The 21,629-nt window shown below is 37.6% G+C and overlaps 1 protein-coding gene across 4 annotated transcripts in view; it reads right to left on the bottom strand.

Moving 5' to 3' along the window:
* Window positions 1–424: 424 nt before the first annotated feature.
* Window positions 425–21,629, bottom strand: part of CEMIP2 (cell migration inducing hyaluronidase 2) — a 66,565-nt gene continuing 45,360 nt past the window's right edge. For all 4 annotated transcript variants that reach the window (XM_048850525.2, XM_048850528.2, XM_048850526.2 and 1 more), the window contains 14 exons: window positions 20,598–20,726; window positions 18,984–19,072; window positions 15,453–15,584; window positions 14,804–14,839; window positions 14,015–14,170; window positions 12,248–12,425; window positions 10,561–10,776; window positions 9,643–9,851; window positions 8,337–8,519; window positions 6,808–7,027; window positions 3,604–3,702; window positions 2,412–2,560; window positions 1,369–1,472; window positions 425–1,003 (listed from right to left, as the gene is read on the bottom strand). In XM_048850525.2, the coding sequence (XP_048706482.1) occupies window positions 807–1,003; window positions 1,369–1,472; window positions 2,412–2,560; window positions 3,604–3,702; window positions 6,808–7,027; window positions 8,337–8,519; window positions 9,643–9,851; window positions 10,561–10,776; window positions 12,248–12,425; window positions 14,015–14,170; window positions 14,804–14,839; window positions 15,453–15,584; window positions 18,984–19,072; window positions 20,598–20,726 (2,097 nt within the window). In that variant the 3' untranslated portion in view covers window positions 425–806. The remainder of the gene's footprint in view (window positions 1,004–1,368; window positions 1,473–2,411; window positions 2,561–3,603; window positions 3,703–6,807; window positions 7,028–8,336; window positions 8,520–9,642; window positions 9,852–10,560; window positions 10,777–12,247; window positions 12,426–14,014; window positions 14,171–14,803; window positions 14,840–15,452; window positions 15,585–18,983; window positions 19,073–20,597; window positions 20,727–21,629) is intronic.

Genomic DNA, 21,629 nt, shown 5'->3' with positions numbered 1-21,629 from the left:
GCCCTGCTCACTCATTGATCAGCTGGGAGTGTGGAGACTGTCTCCAGGCAGGAGCATTCAACAGCAGGGTGTCATCCCCTGCAGCAGATGGCTCACCCTCCTCCTCGTGGGGCTGGCCAGGGGTCTCTGCTCTGCCCAAACAGGACTGGAGCCTCCCCCGCACCTTGTACCCACAAGGATCCAGTATCCCAAGCCCTGCAGCTGCAAGGGAGCCCCCTGAGAAAATGGAAATTTAAAATGCATAGAAAACAGGAGAAAAGGTTAAAAATTAAAAATAGAGGCTAACTGTTGAATTTACAACAAAACTGATTTCTGCTGAGCCTACCCATAACTCGCCTGATTGTTAAATGTGATCTCAGGAATGCGTAAAACAAACAGGAAAAAGGAAATGCAAAGACGGATTAAAATAACCAATTCAAACTGCTTAAGAGACAGATATTTTAATTAATTTATTTTTTTTTAAACCCTAAGCCATCCAATAATTGCTACCAAAACTTCTCCAGGCTGATCCTTATGAGCATCCTCAAATTCTCAGGCTACAAAAGTACAAAACAAAAAGAAACTGTTTACAGTAAATACAAACATCAGAAAACAAATCTCTGAAAAACCTGTCTATACAAATAGTAATAAATTCTTTAACATTTTGTACAACTAGAAGGTGCACAGACTGGCATTCGAACAGTCAGCGTAGGCATATGTCTTTATCAAAACAGTAAAATGGTTTACTTGGGATAAAAGTATAGTTTAAAATGCCATAAATTAAATAAGTTAGTTCACATTTTCTTCCAGCACTTAGTACTTAGTCTCTAGTGTGCTCTTGAAGCTTGCTTTAAAAGTTCCAAGTCTTTCCGTTTGCTAGAGCTCACTCTGGTGCAGCCATACTCTTCCATTTGTAAAGGTATAAACTTTTCTATCTGACCTAGGCCCTGCCCAGCAGGACTGGTAAACAGCTTAGCCCAGGAAGGTTTAAAATTTCCTCTGAAACCAAGAAAGGCTATGCTCCCTGCAATGAAACAATTCAGAGTAAAAGAATCAGAAGTTAGACAGGAAAGAGACACCTTTTACATACAATTTACATGCAAATGGACATTACAACAAGATGACACAGGAGAAAATAATTCCCCTCCCTCCACCTCATAATAGTAAATGCAGCCATCCTCACATGCAGCCAAACACTATGGTTTTAAAAGACATCACACCACCACTTTTGAAAGTTTTAAAACCTTAATTAGTAGTTTTCCACTAACTTCTTTATTATAAAATAGTTTGACATCATCTTAACTGGAAACAACTCATGCAACACCTCAAGAATTTGGACTCGTCAAAGGGAATTTTAAAATAGAAACTGTGTGAGAAAATTAAACAAACCCTTGTTTTGAAGATGAGCTGGTTTGGCTGTTCCCAGGGACATTAAGGCTTCTGAAATATTAAGGTTTCTTATATCACCTCTTGTGCTTAGCAAAACTATTGACCTGCACCAGAAAGACAGTAGTAAGATGAAGAAACTAAATATTTATCATCACGGATATTTACACACTTTACAAATTAGCTTGCTTATTAGCTCACTGTATTTGGGGCAACACTATATAATAGAGCTGACTAATAGAGAGCTGACCAAAAATGGATGGGGAAAAAAAATTTTTTTTTGGTTGAAGTGTCCTGTTTTAGAAAATGAAACTTTTTGAAAAATTGTGACTTTTAATTAAAACTTTTATTGAAATGTTATCGCTGGTTAAAAAAGTTTGTCTAAGGAAAACTTGGTAAAAGAAAATTGATAATGCTTTCAAGAAAGAGTAAAAAATTCTGAAAAAATGTAAAATGGAGCACTTTTGAAACCTTTAAAATGAAGATTGCAATTTCTATTTTGTGAATTTAGCTTTTCATTTTTCAACCAGCTTTAGTATAGGCACCTTATTAAAGCTGTTTTAGTGACATTTTTATTACTGTCAATGTATGAACAGAAATAAATAAATCTTCAATTTATTACCATTAAAGCACTTTTGTCAAAATTCTCATGGCACAATTGTCCTCCACAGACCAAGGCTTATTCTTCCTACCACAGTAAGCTAAAAAACGTGATTATGTAATGTTTCGTTAAAATGAATCCTTTGAAAAGGAAAACATATTTTTGGGATTTAATCCAAATGTTTAAAGTTTACCTGGTCCATTTTCTCAAATGTAGCTAAACTGTCCCTTTAAAATGTTTGTGTGCTTCTACTTACTCCCTCAATTTAAAAATGTTCTCATAGCAATGTTAAAAGTGAGCTAGAATTGTCAGCCCACAAATACTGTTCTCTAGCAAGGGTTTGACTATCACGATAAAGCACTCCAGTGTATTTTGTACTCCAGTTCAAGTCTATATTTCATGATACGTATTGTAAATAAAAGGATAGGTTTACAATAGCATATACCTTTGCGGAATTCCAGTTTTTAAATATTCGTCTATGCTTTTAATGTTTGCTTGAAGAAAAAGCTTTTTTTCTGTCACAGTGCCAACACAGGCATCAACTACTAGGGTAAATACACCCATATCTTTGAAGGGAGACTTATTTCCATTGACCTGAAGTGAGAAAAGACATCATAAATCATTGCCTGCTTTTGCTGGCGATTTGCAAGTACAATAATATTCTTCTGCACCTGTCAGTTGGCCACATTTATCATAATTTGATTTATAGACACATTAGTGTCCTTTTTGACAACCAATAATTTATCAGAGATTCTCCATTCTTCCTCTTCCCAAAAAGAGGCAGCTGATGGGACTTCTTTATTCCTCAGGGAGCCTTGAGAATCACCTAGCTTTTCCTCACTTCACTGTAATCACTCTCAAGGACATGAATCCTATCTCAGCCACCACCATTCTTGACAAGAAATGGAGGTAGCTCACTTGTCCTGAGACAGTGCCATTCAGAGACCCAACCACTCACTCTGTGCACAAAAGCAGAGCATGTAGCCTCCACAGCTGATTAATTTGTCCTATATTTAACAAAGCATCTTACTGAATATTGTTATTAAAAATAAGCCACATAAAATCCCTTACAAGCTTGCATTTATGATGTTACAAACACATGCTATTATAGCCCGCACTTCTCTGCCTAAATAATTCAGAGTTTTACTATTTCACAAACACAATGTATGCATTACTCTATAGGACAAATATAAATTAAAATTTCACCCTGGGGGTACTGAGAATGCCTGCAAACCCTCACCTCCAGCATCACATACAATTCTCTCTTGGTTCCCAAGTGGAAAAATGGCAACAGACCAAGTGTTAAACAACATTACATCATCACATTTATCACCACTGAGTTGGAGTGTAAACAAAAAATAATGACTCCTCTCTTCTAATCACAGTTTTGAAGGGCTTTAACAGAACAAAATGTTGGAGGACTGGTACTATTAGGTAATAGTTTGTTAGTATAAGAAAGTTATTTCACGGATTTGGATTTAACATAGTACTGAGTACCCACCAGTTCTCATTGGCTTCAGCAGAAGGATGCTCAGCTCAAAAGTGGTGCTCAGTGATACAGAACTGCACCAATGTGCAACTGCCATAATTCAAACTGCTAAGGAAAAAGCAGTTAAAGAGGCCATAAAAATACTTACAGAGATAAAAGATGGAAGACTACTTTGTAATTCTACTTTGCTCATTGACTGAATCTGCACAAGGAGGTAGGTTTTGTGAGGATCACTGGTAAATGCCATCTAGATGTAAAAAATAAAATTTTAACATGTTTACACTTCCCCCCTTTCCCAGAAACTCTGAACAGCAAGTCTTATTTTAAACACTAGATAGCATACTGATAATCAACAATTATTCTGATAGACACTCTAGACTGCCAACTGGAAAAACCAAGATTAATAAATCAACACTGTCAAAATGCATGGATGCTTTTAGACTGAACGCTCTTCAGGGAAGGGGAACTATATATCCATAAAGTGCCTAACAGATTTTGGGTGCTATTGTAATATAAATGTATTAGTATGGATGAAAACCAGGACATTAATGTATTCAAGTCTGAGCAATGGCACTTTGTTCTTACAGCATCTTTTCGTGTCTTGCCCCTAGGCTTGTGCTGGGCATCAGTTTCTGAGCCACTTCTGCTTTTTTTTGGTAACATAGAAGTATGAAGTAACGTATATGTTGGAAAAAAGGATCAAGACAGCACTGAAGATACCAAACAGGTGCCTGTAGCCCTAATCTTGTAATCTTTATGCTAGCGATATTCCCACTAATAGCAACAGAAGTTTTTCCTGAGTAAAAATTGCAGCATTTAGACTCTCATTAATAGTTAGCATTTCGGGTATGATGGTACTGTCTGGGGAAGAAATTGCATGACAACAAACTGGAAACTGAAAAAATGAAGAAGTGATGAATAAAGTAGATTCCACAAAATATCACCATAAAGCAGACTTTTAACTGTAAAAAAATCACATTCACAGAGAGAACAAAACCTGGCTCACTGCAGTGAGATGAGAAGGGTGACAAAAAGATCTAAGTGGCAGAAAAGAAATGGTAAAAAAAAAAAAAAAAGTCATGAACTTATTTTTCATGTTCTGTTTTTGTCATGGGGGACAGAGAATGGAGTTATGGAACATGAAAGGAGTCTGAACATTTTATTGAACTGGAAAGAAAATACACTGTCCCTGCCAAATAGAAGTAAAGAAAAAGATGAGGAAAATCCAGTTACTGCAAAAGGGGAAAAAGTACATTATAAGTAGAGAAACCAAGCCTTCTCTATGAAAGAATAGAAAGGAAAAATCTTGAAAACATGTTACTGGAATAATGGACAGTTAAGCAGCAACATAACGGGTTAGATCCTCAACAATGGCCAAATTGCACCTGGTGCAAATTAAAGGATGGGCGGGACAGCTACTAATGACCCCCCAAGGGGCTGAAACCACAGGCAGTGTTTGGTGGTAAGGACATTTCAGCCATGCCCCTTTTCCTCTTGCTACGCCCCATTTCCCCGCTACTTCGCAGAGGAAGCCTTTCTGTGGTACTGAAACCAAATAGAAGATCAGCTCCTCTGAAGTAAACAAGGATTGGGAAAGCGCTAGGAGATCAGGCTGTAACTCACGCCATCTTAATTCTCTCCAGAGTCTCATCTGTTTTTATCATTAGAAAGACCTGACCCCTCAAATAGGTTTGTGTGAAACTGGAGCAAGGCCTGATGATTTAAGCCATGGTTTATGCCCCTCTCTTTCTCCATCTGAGGAAGCAGTCATGGATTCGCTGTTTGTTTTGCAGAGTTCCTGGGCTAGAGAGACCAGCTTTGAATTAGGCAAGGGACATTACAACAAACAATAACGAAAACTGAGGACCCTCTAGGGGTACAGGAGGCATACAATTAGCTCTTTTTGGTACTGGTGGTGAGGACAGAGAGATGTGTTCTTGAAGCTTTAAGTTAAGCAGTAGAGGCATTGCCAAAAGCCTTGAAAGAGGCCCTTCCTCCCCCCCAAGACATAAGAGGAGAAATCGACTGTTAGAGGTATGTGAAACAGCAATGTGCCAAGGTCACCTGGCACCAGAGCCTCAAAGGAGGAGAATTATATGCCGGCAGAATTACAAAGGAGGCAGAATTAAGACTAGTAAGGAGTCTCCAAAAGTGATGTGGTTTTGGAGAAGGAGAACAATGCCCCATTTGGTGGATCAGAATGTTGCTGTTTTTCCTTCTTCCCTGAAACGGGGACATGAGAAGATTTGAAAGCTTGATTCCTCAAAGTTGATCTGTGCTGACTAGAGCACTGAGGGAATTTTTGGTGCTGACAGCAGCTTGAAAGCTATTTTGATGGGGGCTGCAGTGCCAGACAGCATCAGATAAGAGGCACAGGACAGCAAACGTGTGCCTTGGGGAGGTCGTTCTTAGGCTCGACACCAGAGCTGGGGTGACAGGGCGTCTCACGTCTCTTTACAAAAGACGTCAGCAAAGAAGAGGACCTGGAAATTCCTGATGGATGATCTGGCTGAAGGCTCAAACAAGCCAAGTGCCACTGCAGTTGTAAGTGCCTGTCATTCCTCATCTGAGGAGTGAAGGCATGGTAAATTTTATATTGGAACCCATGAGCTTCTCCCAGCAACACGAGGCATCAAGCATGTATGTCCCTCTCTGGAAAGATGGCTGAAGAGGATGCATGCCTTTTGAGTCCTCTGTAGGATCCGGGTATGACACAGCAGTGGAGATAACACAAGGCAAGTAGCCCCAACTACTCTAAGTAACTATAAGAAGATAACGCTACCTAGCTCACAGACACAAGAGGCAGTTCCATTTAGTTCTCTCTGTGGAAGTGAAGGAAATGAAAGGTAGGTGTGTGTGTGCGCGCGTGTGTGCGCGTGCGCGCGCTCATAAAGATAGAACTAATTAAGTCATCTTAGCATGAGAGCACTCCCACACTCCCCAGCAGGAATGGCTTTGTTATTTACAGTTCCATAGCCTCACGCTAGAGACGCCAAAACCCCTAACTGAAAATGCACAGAGGCCTTGAAGTACATGCATATTCAAGTTGAAAAACATTGCAGAGGAGCTGTTTCCCTTTGATTTTAAAAAAATGTTATTGGATCATTTTTACAAACCTTAGTTTTTGTAAAAGCTTTTTTTTTTTTTAAACAATTGAAAAATTTTGAATAAATTTGAAAGGAACTGACTTGCCCTTTATGTAGTAAACAATATACACAATAGAAGAACTTTATTCCAGGTTATAATCTGCTTCTGAAGTGTTCTCACTCCTTCATGAAAACCATATTTAAGGCAATTATGTGGAAGTTAATATCTATTGGTAATTTACATACACATTTATGAATTTTTTTACCTGAGTTGTGCCACAATTTTTACACTGTACAGTAGTTCTGGCTGGCATTGGCTGTAGAACAGTTGGTGCTTGGTAATACTTTGGATAAGCTTTTGTCATGCAGTTACTGATCTGTTTTGATTGAACAGTGGCCTGAATCTTGACCCTTTCACATCCCTGAGCTGAACAATAACTGTGACCATCCCTATTATATTTGGCTTGAAGATATAAAAACAGCAATCTAAACAACAAAACAAAACAAGAGATTAGAAAACTAGTTGATAAAAATAAAGAAAGTTACATAATCAAAATTTCGTCAAATGTACTGATTAGTGAACACAGGAGACCTCAGACTGCAAGCTTTTCAGGGACAGGGGAATGGTCATGTGTTTTTGTTTTTTAAATCTCCACAAATTTACAGTACTTTGTAAAATGTTCTGTAATAAGTACAACAATAGGGAAGTCTTAAGTGATATATATTAGAACTCTCTAACTGTTAGAGAAAAGTCATGACAGGATTTGTTTGATCAGAGAAAAAAAAAATCTAGCTAGCATAAACCACCCCCCATCTCCCACCAGTAACTGTCACACCATACATCTTAATAAATGTTCACTAAACTTGCTATTTGGCAATTAACATATCAGACATTACTCAAACAAAAACAGTGCTCTTATTGTACAAAATACAAAAATATATGAGTGTAATTGGAAAACAAAGATCTTTATTGCTCTGAGTGTGCATAAAGCCCAACAAAAACATCCTGACTGGAAGACTCTTATACTGATAAGCTCTACCAGCTTTTCTGTTGTTGCTTGTCACTGTAGTTTCTAGATGAAAAAAGAAAATCTAAATGATATCAAAGACTACATACATCTGTTTATCTACATGAGTATCCCAAACTAGTTAATAAAAACTCTCCAAAAATCTTATACCAATATTCTTATTATAATCAGAAATAGGGAACAAAAACAAATTAAAAAACCACAACATTAAAAAAATGTGTACATAGTTTTTTTCTAAGGAAGCTTTATTATGGTCTTCAGTGGTAACATTCAAAGTGCTTAAGTGAATTACGAGCCTAAGTCCCATTTTCAAAAGTGACATGCTTAAGTAACTTTTGAAAATTTTACTCCATAGTTTAAGAAAATTCCTGTTGGTCCAGGAGGAATCAGGCCTATTTTCTTACACTCTGTTTAAGAGGTGAAGGGCAAACATTTACAGTTGAGCCATACTAAATTAACAAAGCAGTTACTGGCCAAAAAGGTACCTCTCTGTGGTATTTGAGATACCACAGTTTTCCCCATACTTAGAATAGGAAATAACTGTGGTAGCTGTGGTATACATTTTCAAGAGCTGATTGGATGGCCACGACATTTATAATGACAAGTTATGTAGATTCCTCTTCCAAACATCCATGGCGACATGCTTAGTGTTTCTCCATAAGATTTCCCTTCTTAAGCAGCCATCAGAGCCAATTCTTAACACTACCGAACTTGCAATTTTACTATTAAATAATGTATCCCTTTATTATCAATCTATATAAAATTACCCAGTGCTGTTATCAAAATAAAACTTCTTCTCTGATCGATTTTTCTGCAGCTCCATCATCGAAGTTACTGATGTATAGTCCTCCACACTATAGAAAGCAGATGTCTGCCTTTGAAAGACATCAAATGTTACTTGAAAAGTTGTGCTTGATGGATAACAGAGTCCAACCCGAATCCAGTCATTCCTGGAAATATAGTGAAACAAAAGTGTTATAATTCATTCATTTGAGCAAGTTTCTTGTTTTTGTGGTAGTGGACATAAATAGAGTGGCAGAGAGAATATTTTCATTTCATTTTATTCAACAATTTCAGTTCAATCACTAATCATTCAAAGTTAAGACACCATTTGGGAGCTGAAAAATGCAGAAAAGCTGTTTTTCTCCTCCAATCTATGAATAAAAGCTGTATGTGAGAGGAGGAGGTCCACTAGTTCTAAAATCTTGAAGGACATTAGGACCAGAAACTAACTACAGATAATACCTCCTTTGTTTAATAAATCAGTTAGTTTTAAATGCAAACCGTGTTTTGATAAAAACTTTTTTTTTTCTTATGTAGCCAGCACATTCTAGGTACTTTTAGTTAATAAAAAAATTAAAATGTTTTTGTGCATTTTTAACTGAATTTCAATTTCCATCCAAATGGAGCTTGACATGAATCTCAAGTGGGGGAAAAAACAAAAATCAGTCATCCAGTTGAAAGTTAAGCATGACTGCTTAAATATAGAGTATCCTCCTGCTTAGCAAAAAGCAGGATCAAATTCAGTGTAAAGGTATATTTAGTTGCAAATCATCATGTTTTAATGATTATCAACCAATGCAAATCAACTTTTTTGGGGGGGGGGGATGGGGAAGTAACTAAAAAGTACAAATGCAAACCATCAATAAAATCTATTTCCTACTTGCTGATTTAAATCAGGATAAAAATTTCAGTGATTTAAGTCACTGATTTAAATCAATCCACCCTGTTTGGATACAAATTTTAAATTTTCCAGTTTGACATACTGCATCTTACTCACAAGGCCAGTGATAGGTTAAACCATTTGCAGTTCTACTCTGCACAGCTTCATGCAGTAATAAAGCAATAGGGCTTTCCTTTAAATGCTTCTTTACAGCGTTTTCTGAATAGCTCTACACAGCTTTTGGTCTAGGTCTCCAGTACACATTTTGATTTTAATATTTGCTATTTCAGATAAATCAAGTTCCAGTCTTACTCATGGTTGTAATTTTGAATGTATAACTATTTTTGCAATATAGTATTCCAATGGTGTCTTTTGAATCAAAGGCAAAAATGAAAGGAAAGGAAACATACCTGTTAAAATTAATGAGATAGAGAAAAGTGGTTTGGGGAGCTTGTCCATTCCAATGGATCGTATAGCCCTTCTGAAGCATCATTACAGGCTGGTACTGTTGAAAGGCAGCTCGCTGGTTAATACCTCGGAGTGCCATGGTGCTGGATGGGTATTCATCTCGTACTATGGTCATAGTAAGGTTCTGTGGGTTCCTTGTCTGGATGTATAACTTTAATTTAAAAATTTAAAAAAAAAAAAAAAAAAAAAGAAGGCCTTAGACAGAAGAGGAGGAGAGATTTGAAGTAATCTGACAATTTTTGATCAGTTTCACTAGAAACAATACATGAGGGAAAATACAGATAAACAGTGTAAACAGAACCACAACAACATTAGATGTCATGCCTAGAGGCCCCAGTGAGCCTGGCACTGTGCACACGGTTAAAGATAGCCGCTGTCCTGTAGAGTTTACAACCTAAATAGACAAGGCCAACAATAATTTTCCCCATTTTACAGATCAGAAACAGAGGGATTCAGTAACTTACTTAAGGTCACACAAAGTCTGTGATCGGCTAGGAACTGATCCCAGCAGAGGGGTTTGTATTTAGAAAACTATATTTCACATTTTTAATAATATTGTGAGAAACAGAACCACAAGTGTAAGAAAGCCCCCACACTTAAATGTTTTTGCCAACAGGACTGTGTTGTGCAGATGATGGCAAGTCAACTCACTGCATAAAGATTTGCTTTATTACATTTGCTATCATAATCCTCCCTTCCCCCAACAAGTTGTTCAGAACCATCTAGAAGGCAAAGTAAGTGTAAAATCAATTTTTAAAAATCTAAAGAGGAAGGGCATTTCATGGCTTTGATAAATTTTTCTTCAAGTCTTGTGAATATATATAAAATATAGAATACACAAAAACTGTAACAGTTCCAACCTGTGCATAGGTCCCACTGCAGACCACACCATTCCACTGTGTAACATTAATGCATTTTGGATGTCGGATCAGGAAGTTATCCATTCTACCAACGTAAGTGTCCTTATATTCAGTCACAGAACCATCTACATCATGGAATATTGAGTTCTTGTCACCATCCAGCTCACTGTCTTCAAACCAGGGACCAGGTTTACCAAAGAAGACTTTCAGAGAAACCTGATCGTAAAAGGGAAGTGAAACATTCCAATTAAGTCTCCCTTATAAAGCCACCAATTTCAGTTGTGCTACTGCATGTATACAGTTAGTAACACACAGAAACATTTCCATGTATGTAAAGATCATCAGGAATCTGACAAGGTTTATGAGCTGAATAATTTCTCTAACAAGGACAACATAGTCTTGCAAAACAGAATTTCATTATTTTGTAGTAGTCACGGTTTTCAGTTAACACACAAAGCCCCGTTCAGACTTCTGCTAAATATTTCAGCATTTTGTGTTAATATTTATAACTGCAAATTCATTATTTCAGCTGCCCCAGGTCTTAAAGAATCTGGTCTCGTTATTATCATTACACGTCCACAATCACTTGTTTTTGGAGGTCAAAGCAAGCATTAAAAACCCAAACCAAAACCCCATTTTTGGTCTATTCCCTGTCTCCACAGCTGAGCTCAGTTTGGGAGGCACTGACTCGTCTTTTAGTTTCATGCCTCACTATACAGTTCTGTCAGCAACTGCACAGCCTAATAGGGGTGGTTCTTCACTTCACTATGAATTCTATATTAGAATTCCATGATTTAAGTAACTCTTGTAACCAGAGTAAGCAAGCAAAAAGAAAAAAGAAAAGTTAGTTTCCAAACTAAGAGAATACATATTTGTAAATGTAATTGGCTATAGAGAACAGATTACTCTAAACTAATGATGTGCAAATTTAAAAAAAAGTCTGGAAGCTCTGTTCTGAACAGCAGTTTGGACTGGAAACTCTTTGGGCTAGAAACTGCACACGAACAGGCACTTGTTATTTCCTGTACTTCCTGGTAAGCCAGAAATAGTACAAGAACAGCACTTCTCATGAGATTTTAGTACAATCATTTCTGGCTCAAATCAGGAAGTTCAAAGGCATGTGACAATGGAGGAAAGTATGGTTTTCAACCCTCAAAAGTCCAATTCAGTCTTATTTGTAAGCAAAGGCAGGAGGAGCTGGATGACATTTTATCCAAACCGATCCATCTCAACGCTATCATGGGACAGATACATGCATATGTCCCCTAGAAGTTGCTTAATCTCACCTCCCAGCCTCTTCAATGTTTCTGGAGCCTTCTACAGCAGCCCAAACGGTCCTTAAATGTGTCAGACTCCCCTTCTCCAAACTACAACTCCCTTGCTCAGCAGACATTACTTGGGGGAAGTCAGTTTGGGCACATCAGCCTGAAGAAAAGCAGGTACTTGCAGGGAGGCAGCGAAAAGGCAACCCAGGCCCAGAAGTGGCAGTCAGCACAGAAATATGGCAGGTGTAGGCAATATCGGGAGTACACATGGGACTCCCATTTGTTTGAAGAAATAGGAGGACATCACCAAAATTCTTTCAAAATAAATCTTCTGCATGAGACACTGAATTCATCCCTTCCTACTTCATGAAGTCTCCCCTTTCCACCTCATCCACTGAAAATAAATTTTTCCATAAACTTACATTTGTATCAAATTTAATGAGAGAAATGTTGTTTTTAGGTGTCAACTGCCAAGGGTTTTTCAATAGGAATCCAATTGCACTGGTGTATCTATCAGCAGTCGGCACAAAGTTTTTGAATGTGCATTTGGTAAGATGAATGGGTCCATCATAAATCTGAAAACCTCTGATTGGAAATGTCCTGTTAAAAACAGAATATGTTTAATACACACACACACACACACACACACACACACTCATACATACATGACCTGTTAGAAGTCTTGGTTCAGGGTCCCTGAGGGGCAATGCTTCCCTTCATTTAAAAGCATTAAGAATGCAGTGCTAAGACAATGGTTTGTAGAGTGGAACACTAAAGACAAATGAAGTCTTCCTTCCACTATTAACTTACAGGTAAGTTCCTACACCTCAAATTTTAGAATTAGAAAAGGGAGCCAAGCTGCCTGCAGCTCACCCAACTCCTCCCCTTTGCCTCTCCCTCCTAGGATGCTTTGGGACCCTTACAGCAGAAGTACCCAACTGGGACTCCCATGTGCTTGGGCAGGCAGGAAGCCTCAGGCTTCCAGACCATCTTAAACTCCTCTCTGTCAGATGGCCCACCAGCACAGAGCTGCCATGAGCTGAATCTGCCCTACACCTTCTCCCTTCTTATGTGAGGCATGGGGTGATAGCTGGCAGCAGGTGAATCAGTTTCCCGAAGGCAAGCCATTGGGGAGGTGGAGCTTGTCTGACACAGGGAGGGGAGCGGGACTGGCTATGCATAGTAGTCCCAAACCAGCCACTCAAAATCCCCTAGCCACAGACTTTCTAGTCTTCACCAGTCCCAAATATTTCAAACCCCATTGGACTTGCTAGTGTTGTAAGACCTAAAAGTTACTGCAATTCATGAAATTATGTATGGAAACATGAAGTTAAAGATGCAATTCACCATACCAATTAGTTTCTTGAAGGCACAGAAATCAACTGTTAATATGTGCGGCTTTCAATTAATTATTATGGATTTAGTATGAGAATAAATTTTATTTTCTCATCACTATTGTTTCATTACAAAGTTGCACAATTTTTTAGATTACCAACATTTTAATTTTTATTGCTTATCAATGAATGAAGATTTGACAGCAAGAACACACATGAAAGAGTGAAATAGCCCACGCCACATATACTCAATTAAAAAAAGGTGCATAACCTTCCATTTGAGATCTTTCACCTCTGACAAATTTGACATTAAAAAAGGAAAAAAAGAGAGAAAGGAAAAAATGTAACGTTCATGCCAAAATACTTTTACCCCAATCAAAAGTATTTTCCAAAATAATAGATGAGAGAAATTATCAGAATCACTATTAGTAAAGGACTTTTCTTTTTCTACCCCATTGCGGTTTGCAGGCAAATGATATTGGAATTGAAAGTTTCCGCACAGTAAATCATTTTTCTGTTTTGTACTGATGTTCAAACTATTGATGATTTATTTTGGGCTAGGTAGAAAGAAACTTGTGCAGTACGGTTTGTGACGGCTGGCAATTTCCTTTACAAACTGTACTGAAGTAAGTTTAATACCTTAAAAAACCACTAACCCAGAAGCAGAAGGTGGTACACACGGTCATCAAGTCCCCAAACCATGCAGACCCCCTTGTAGCCATGTTTTATCTTGGAGTATTTTTTAAATTCTGTGCTATGTAATACTAGTTCTAAATGTATAGTGCTACTTTCAAATCAGACAGAAAGTAACTTTTGTAAAAAGCAACTTTGTTTTACCCACTGAAACACACTTACCGATTTCTAGGCAAAGTGCGGTTTTTATTGTCTATTCCTCCAGTTCCTGAGTATTTGTTTTGGCCGCCCTGAAAGCCATAATTCCTGCTCTCACCAACAAACAAAGATTCTGATACTTCCTGGCTGGAGCCTTCATCTTTTGGGAAGCTTCCATCACTATCAAAATGAAGTCTGAGATTACGGATATGATAGTACAGCAAACAGGAAAGTTATATTGCTCTGAAATACAAAGACATCCTACATTTTCTAACTATTGTTTACCTTTATCTAATCAAAGCAGGCTAAGCCTTTTGTTTAGAAGTGTATTACAATATACAATTTAATCCCTGCTTTTCAAAAACCCCAGCCTTAAAAAAAATTTACTATCAATTGACTTAATGCACATTCAGTTGATTTTAAGTATTATATTTTCTTGTTCCCCTTGTCCTCCAGTCCCCTCTTTAAAACGTGTATATTCAGTATTAGGAACATTTTAATTATACGAGGTGAAAAGCTAGGATGTTGTACACTTTCCTAGAGTTCTGGTCATGTCATCTAATTATCTAGTATCACGACTTGATGTATCAGAGCTCCAGCAGCAGCAGACTCAGGGTCAAAATTGATGAGACATTCCCGTTATATAAACCCTCTTGGCCTTCTTGTCATCATTTTCACATTTCTAATATTTTTACATTTGGGTTTCTAAATAGCCCCAGTATCACATCTACTACTAATTTTTGTCAGTATATGTCAAATAATAAAGCTAGGAAGACTGAACATAGTGATGAAATCCAGTACAAAAATACTTACCTGGCAAAAGTTAAACCTATTCCATTGTCGGCAAACCTACAAGAGAAAATTATTTTTGAACAAAGCAAATTTCAAACCACGTACAATACAATACTTTAATGTTCATTAAACGTGTATTTTTCTTTTAGCTTCTCAAAGCGTCAGAGCACAGATTCACTTCAAACTGAATCGAATCTTGATCTGTGTATGAAATGAAATTTACAAAAAAAATCACCATAGCTATTATACTTAAGAGATTTCTGGTGTTTTAAAATCAGTATAACTGTTTCTATATAGTTTTGTTAAGTGGTAATATGATAGCTTCAGAGAAACCTCAAATATACTAAAAAAGTCAAAATTTTTAAAAGTACTTTATATGGTCTCAGTTAATTTTTGGACTTAGATTTAAAATTACATGATAGAGAAAAGTTTTGTTTGCTTCCCATTTAAATGAAATTCCCATGTAATCTTGCATGGACTTAGTTTCAGCCCATTAGTGGAATGAGACAGTCAAACAGCTTCAGTGGTTTAGCTCTGACATTCTCTCTCATAACCCTACTTTAATCTAGGCTTTTCCAGACTTTACAACTCTCACTTCTACTAGCTTTTATACCGCAGTCCAGGAGAATGTCTTTTTATAGCAGGTAGAGGTTTGCTCTTGGATACCTACCCAGAGTTCTGAATGATGATGTCCCCTCCTCTGACCCAAGATCCATGATCATTGTTTTTAAAAGCGATTAGTCTGTCAATCAGAGCAGCAACTCGGGGCTTCTCAGGATCAGCATCTTGATGAGGTCGAAACCTTAGAAAGAGATGAAAAAAACAACACGCCTGAAAAGAAGGTATCTGATTTATGCTCTGTGCATATATACACTGTTGTGGTATATACCAAGATATAAACACTTGCACTCACTGGACAGGCAAAATCAGCTCCTGCAACATGCTTGAGACAAAAAGGCCCATGCTGAAAAATAACAGAGACTAGAACCCTAATTTCACGGAGCGTGCCCCCACATTTCTCCATTCCCACAGCAGTGTCTTCAGAGATCTGACCATCCTACTCTTGGGAAGAAGCAATAAAAAGAGACAAAGCATTAAGCTTCTCTTCCCTTCCCAGAAGGGCTAGGATATCTCCCACTATGGATTCCCATCCTACTCTTCCTGAGCTGTTCCCCGATTCCTTTGTCCCACAACTTGAGTCTCACCCCCTTCTTCTCTCTTGCCTTCCCTGGTGTCTTTCTTCCCTCCCCTTCTCCTTAAAGCATTAATCTGAGGGTATGGAGAGAGAGGAGGAAGATTGACCCTGCCACTGAGAGGGCATGTGGGACTGCAGTTGCACTAGACAGAAGGCTGGAGGGATGGGTGCTGAATGCTCCTAGACCTCTCAAGTACACCTATATTTTGTGGAGTGCTCTTCATTTAGGACCCATGTTTCTCCACTCCTCCATATCTGCTGCCCAGCTGGTTCCACATAGTGGCAGCTACAGTCTATTTTTGACCCAGTTTAGCAGTGTACTACAAACACAAAAGCAACAGGGAGGATGGAAGAAATAGCCTGGGTACAGGCTGGGGGTGCTGCCAGTTGGGGAGCCCATGAGAGCCTAGGGGGCTTAAGGCATATTCAGTTCCCCTGTTTTACGCTAACTGGGAAAGTGGAAAATAATTCATACCCACTCTGTATTTTTATTGATATGAACACAAAAGTAACTAGACAGAATCAAAAGGTACAGGTACATTTATCGAAGGGGGAAACCCACAAAGTAACTGCTATGAAACTTGCCCAATCCTACACATTAGGGAGCTCTCTGCACCACATTTATGGTTTAGTAAGTTGAAAGACACTATTCCTTCCTCTCAGCCAGTCCTCTCTACTCTGCCCCCAGAAGCATCAGTGGCAGAGACAAGGACTGGAGAAGGAAGCAGTTCACAGCTGGCCTACTTCTGCCCACTCAGTGATCCAGAGTGGCACGGAACCTTTTTTAAAAAAGAAAATTTTCTGACAGCAGATTGACTTCTGCTGGGACAAGAACATCTGGGCCTGAATTTAAGAACTATGGATGGCTGAACAGTATGATACGATCATGTCACTGTACACCAGTTCAGGCAACAATGAAATGTATGAAGATTAACTAAAAGAAAGACTTTTCTGCAGTTTCATCTGGGAAAAACTGTTGTAGTAAATTACATAAAGTAACTTTACAATAAGTTAATTTCAATCTTAGTGAGGGAGAAGTCCAACTTTAAAGTAAAAATGGACTATTTTAAATTCTTCTTCGGGTAATACTATCGAATAATCATATGTATGCAGTCTCTCAGATTCTTTTAAGGACAGACTGTGCAATCTTAACTAAAGACAGTGGTTATGACAAGGTTACATTTCTCTGATCAGAGAGACAATGGATTTCACAAGATATAGTCACTGAAACTATTTTCAGTTAACTCAGACAAGCTCAAGGTTTCTGTCTACAGGATGGATGATGCATGATCTCACAGATATTATTTGCTCAAGGTGCCATGATCATCCTCTACCAGGAAACCGAAGTTTTATTAAATACTAATATGGACTCCCTCCCTGCACAAAGGTATGTTTTTCCTCAGTGAATTGCAGAGAGAGAGAGAGACAGAAATGTAAAAAATCTTACTTTATTTCCTTGGATGCTCATGCTCTGTTTTAGCCCTCTAAAATGTTTTATGAAATACTTTCAGTTTTTCAATGCTCTTCTTTGTTCCCTGTGAGACTACAGTATATTTTCGTAAGATGTCATGTACTACTTTGTCTCAAATCCCAAGCTATGGTTACTTTGTTGGTAATTCACACTGGTCTTATCTGCCTTCCATCATAATTTCTGAACCGGAAGTTCATTTCCAAAGCATGAAGTACAGTATGTTCTCAGAGTCTTGCCTTTTCCTCTCTACGTCCACACCTATCATTCAACTGTTCCCTTCCTAAACAGAGGTCAGTTCAAATACACAGATATAGTCCTCTTACCCAATGACATTTTCCAGCTCAGGAAAAATTAAGACTTTGAAGGTTATTTATTTTACTAAATTCTACAGCAGGGTATGGGTAGATGTAACTATTCAGTTTCTCCTCACTAATTTTATTTGAAGTGCAAGAAAAAAATAGGCAGCCAGCCTGTAAGAAGGAACCTCTCCACTATTCTTCCACTGAGCAAGATAGATTAGGAATCCTGGAGAGAATTTGGAATGTGTCTATGTATACTGAATCAATTAATACCCTGCAATAGATTCTCTCAAGTTGCACCGTTGAGCTACATATTCAATAAGTTGCTGGAAGACTTAGTGAGAGATTTTCAAAGGTGACCAACTCCCACTGACTTGCAATTTGAGTTGTACTTTTAAAAGTCTCTCTCACTAGGTCCTTTAGACCAGTGGCTCTCAACCTTTTCAGACTACAGAACCAGGAGTCTGATTTGTCTTGCATACCCTCAAGTCACACCTCACTTAAAATCTACTTGCTTACAAAATCAGACACAAAAAAACAAACAAACAAAAAGTGACACAGCATACTATTACTGAAAAATTGCTTCCTCTCTCATTTTTACCATATAACTAAAAATAAAAGCAATTGCAATATAAATATTGTACTTACATTTGAGTGTATAGTATATAGACCAGTATAAACAAATCATTGTCCGAATGAAATTTTAGTTTGTACGGACTTTGCTAGTGCTTTTTCTGTAGCCTGTTGTAAAACTAGGCAAATATCTAGATGAGTTGATGTACTCCCTGGAAGACCTCTGCATACCCCTGACAGAGAATCACTGCTTTAGACTGAAACACAAGCTAGGGAGTCTAGCATTCAACGGCCTTTAATAGGTTTTCAACTTTGCACATCAGATAGGAAAACATTTTTCAGAGCCTGTTGAAAATAATGGCTTACTATGGTTGAGAGAGTCAGCTCAGGATGAGGGTGCATAAGGAGCAGCAAGCTCCCAGAACAAGGCATGCTCTGCTGATTCAAAAACTGGTGGGTGGGTTGGTGTGGGTGTGTGATCATATAAATAAAACAACAGAAATCTGACAACTATCATGTTTTACAGATAACGGCAAATAATTTTTTTAAAAACACTTTCTAATATTAGGTTATGAATATTTTGAAAGGAGAGGATTCAATTCTGAGAACTTAGTTATTTTAATGTTAATATTGATTCAACAGAATTGAAAGAACAGATTTTACCTCGCATTGTTGTCCAGACAAAGATATTCCCTTGGATCCTCAGCACTAGCATTGGTGGTTTTTACACCTTTATCAATAAATAAGCCAGCCTGAAACAAGTGAGGAAAGAAACAAATAATTTTATCTGACCCAGCCCCAGATAGCTTTACAAAATTATCTTTCGCAATAAATCTGAAATTGAGTTCACAAAACAGTGAGTCACTGTGTGTATAATGTTGGGTTTGTTTGTTTTTTAAATGTACTCTCTTTTAGTTCTCCATTTCCCTTAGCTAACATACTCTTCCTAAGGAAGCAGAAAAGCAGATAGCCTGGGGAAATATATCTCAAATAATACTTAGTGCTATCACAGGACTGAAATGTTCATGGAAATACTATAGTTTAGAATTCATTAAAAACATTTGAAATCTGTTATTTTCAAAATGTAATTAACTTTTCTACTGCACAGTCACCTCATAAAAACTTGAAGTCTTGGCTTAGAATATTCCCTACCATCAACCACATTTTAGTTTAAATAGGAATGTGTGATTTGGTTTAAGCACCTCCATTATAATATACTTCTGATTTGAATACAAATTTGTCCAACTCTCAATAACTGCCATCAATTTTCAGACAGAACTGTTTTTAATTTACAGCCCCCATAAAGTTGTGCATTCATGCTGTGATACTGTCACTGCTATTTGGAGCAGGAAAGATTATTATAACCGGAAAAGTAGTAAAAGCCAGTTTCCAAAATCCCAAATTATATGGTATGTAAAATTTACTCTTTAGGACCTGACTTTCAGAGAACTCCTATTATGTCACCTTTAAGCCAATATAGATGGGTAAAGAAATACCTAGATGGTTTTATAAAATCAAGACGTAAATCGCCATACAAAAGCAGCTACCATGAAATTATAATGCTTTTTACTGAAGGGCTTTAAGAGCTCACTGTGAATTTATAAGGGAGAGTATCTTATTTTGTCAACTGAAGTTTACTAATTTAAATAAATTTGAATCACTTTCAATGGCTCAAAAGTCCCTTGCATGTACCCACTGGTACACTAGATCTGAACCTACGCCAAACTAACATATAAAATGGCTTATGGGCTTCTCAAGTCAAATACTGGGAGACTATAAAGAAGCACTTGAAGTTTGTGTGTTAATGATCCAACGGGAACAGGTCACTGACAGTTTGTGAACTACAACTTTCAGTTTATAGCCACCCTTGTCTGTGCTATACCTTGATTGTCAACCACCATTGCACTTCAAAGCGCCAAATGATAGCCTTAAAACACTGAGCAGTCTCTCATATTTCAATGTTGAGAACTAAACATTTCTGTAAGCATGTTATACAAAAATTATGGATTTTTGTTTTCAACAAAATTTGACAACTCCCCACCTTTTAAAAAAGAGAATATTAAACACCAAAAACTACTTTGAGGATGAGCATTGCGCGGGACTGCACAAGTACCTGATTATACTATGTGCTACAATACTAGACAACAAATTTTAAGAGCAGCAAGCTTTCAGTCACCTCTCTTTGCCATTATGATTTTTTTGTTTAATCATGAAGGTCTTAATATTGAATTATTATTAGATTATTAAAGCCCAGGTATCAAGCTATTACTACACTACCTTGAAATTAGAATGAACTCTGTTGTTATAGAAGATGCCTAATGGTGTAAGCTCTGCTTTGGTTTCAGGGTATAAACCGTGAGAATCTCCTGTTGAAATCTTGTGGAACAAATACCATATTCCAGCATCCTGCAAAGAAGAGAGTGAGAACATGTTTTAAAAAAGTGACAATGACCTGTCTAGCACCAGCAGGTTTAAATCATCATTACTGCTATATTGACTTCTCCAACAAATCAAATGCATTTTAAAAATAATTTACATGTCTCCAACAACCATAAAATGAAAACACAACCCATATCCTTTCACAATGAATTCCACATTAGATCTTGTCTAGAAAAAAAAAAGACGGTTTACAGTAGAACTAAAAATTTGAAGAGGTTGTATGCATGATTACAAGGTTACGCAGAAAAAGGAAATTTTTAGCCACAAAGATTTCCTAATTTTGAACATTTCAAGTCTGAACTCCCAGTCACTAGGAAAAATTGTAACCTTTTGCATTTCAATGACACATTACATTTTGGTGTACTCAATCATATTTTGTTCAACTAGCTAGCAAAATTATTTTATTGTAGAATATACACAAATATTTTTCCACTTATTTGTCTTTAAGAATTGCTCATCACTATTCCCATATCAAGAGTTAATGATACAGCCAAAACACTCACAAGAGCTTTCAAAAAAAATTGAGAAGTCTGGCCAGTTCAGAGCTCGGAGCCAATAATATGCAGCAATTATTTCACACACCTGTGTCACTCTCCATTTTCTCTCAATTCCCCAAATAACTGCTCTTAAAAAGGTGACATTTACCAGTAACCCTCCATCCCGTACGTTACCCTGCATGAGAGGTGGCAAGGACACAGCAGTTGAGTAGGAGCCTCCGCAGTCCTGGTACACCAGGGGAGAGTTCCTGTGCTAATATGGTGTGGCTATAAGATCTGAGCTGTTGAGCATTCGCTATGTGAGGGTTTTTCTTAAGAGAAATAGGGATGGTCTAGCCCAAAAGGCTTGAATAGTGGCTATAGAGCTGCTGTG

The sequence above is a fragment of the Caretta caretta genome, chromosome 5 (assembly GCF_965140235.1).
Source record: "Caretta caretta isolate rCarCar2 chromosome 5, rCarCar1.hap1, whole genome shotgun sequence".
NCBI classification, from domain to species: domain Eukaryota; kingdom Metazoa; phylum Chordata; order Testudines; family Cheloniidae; genus Caretta; species Caretta caretta.
This window is presented reverse-complemented; position numbering and strand designations above follow the sequence as displayed.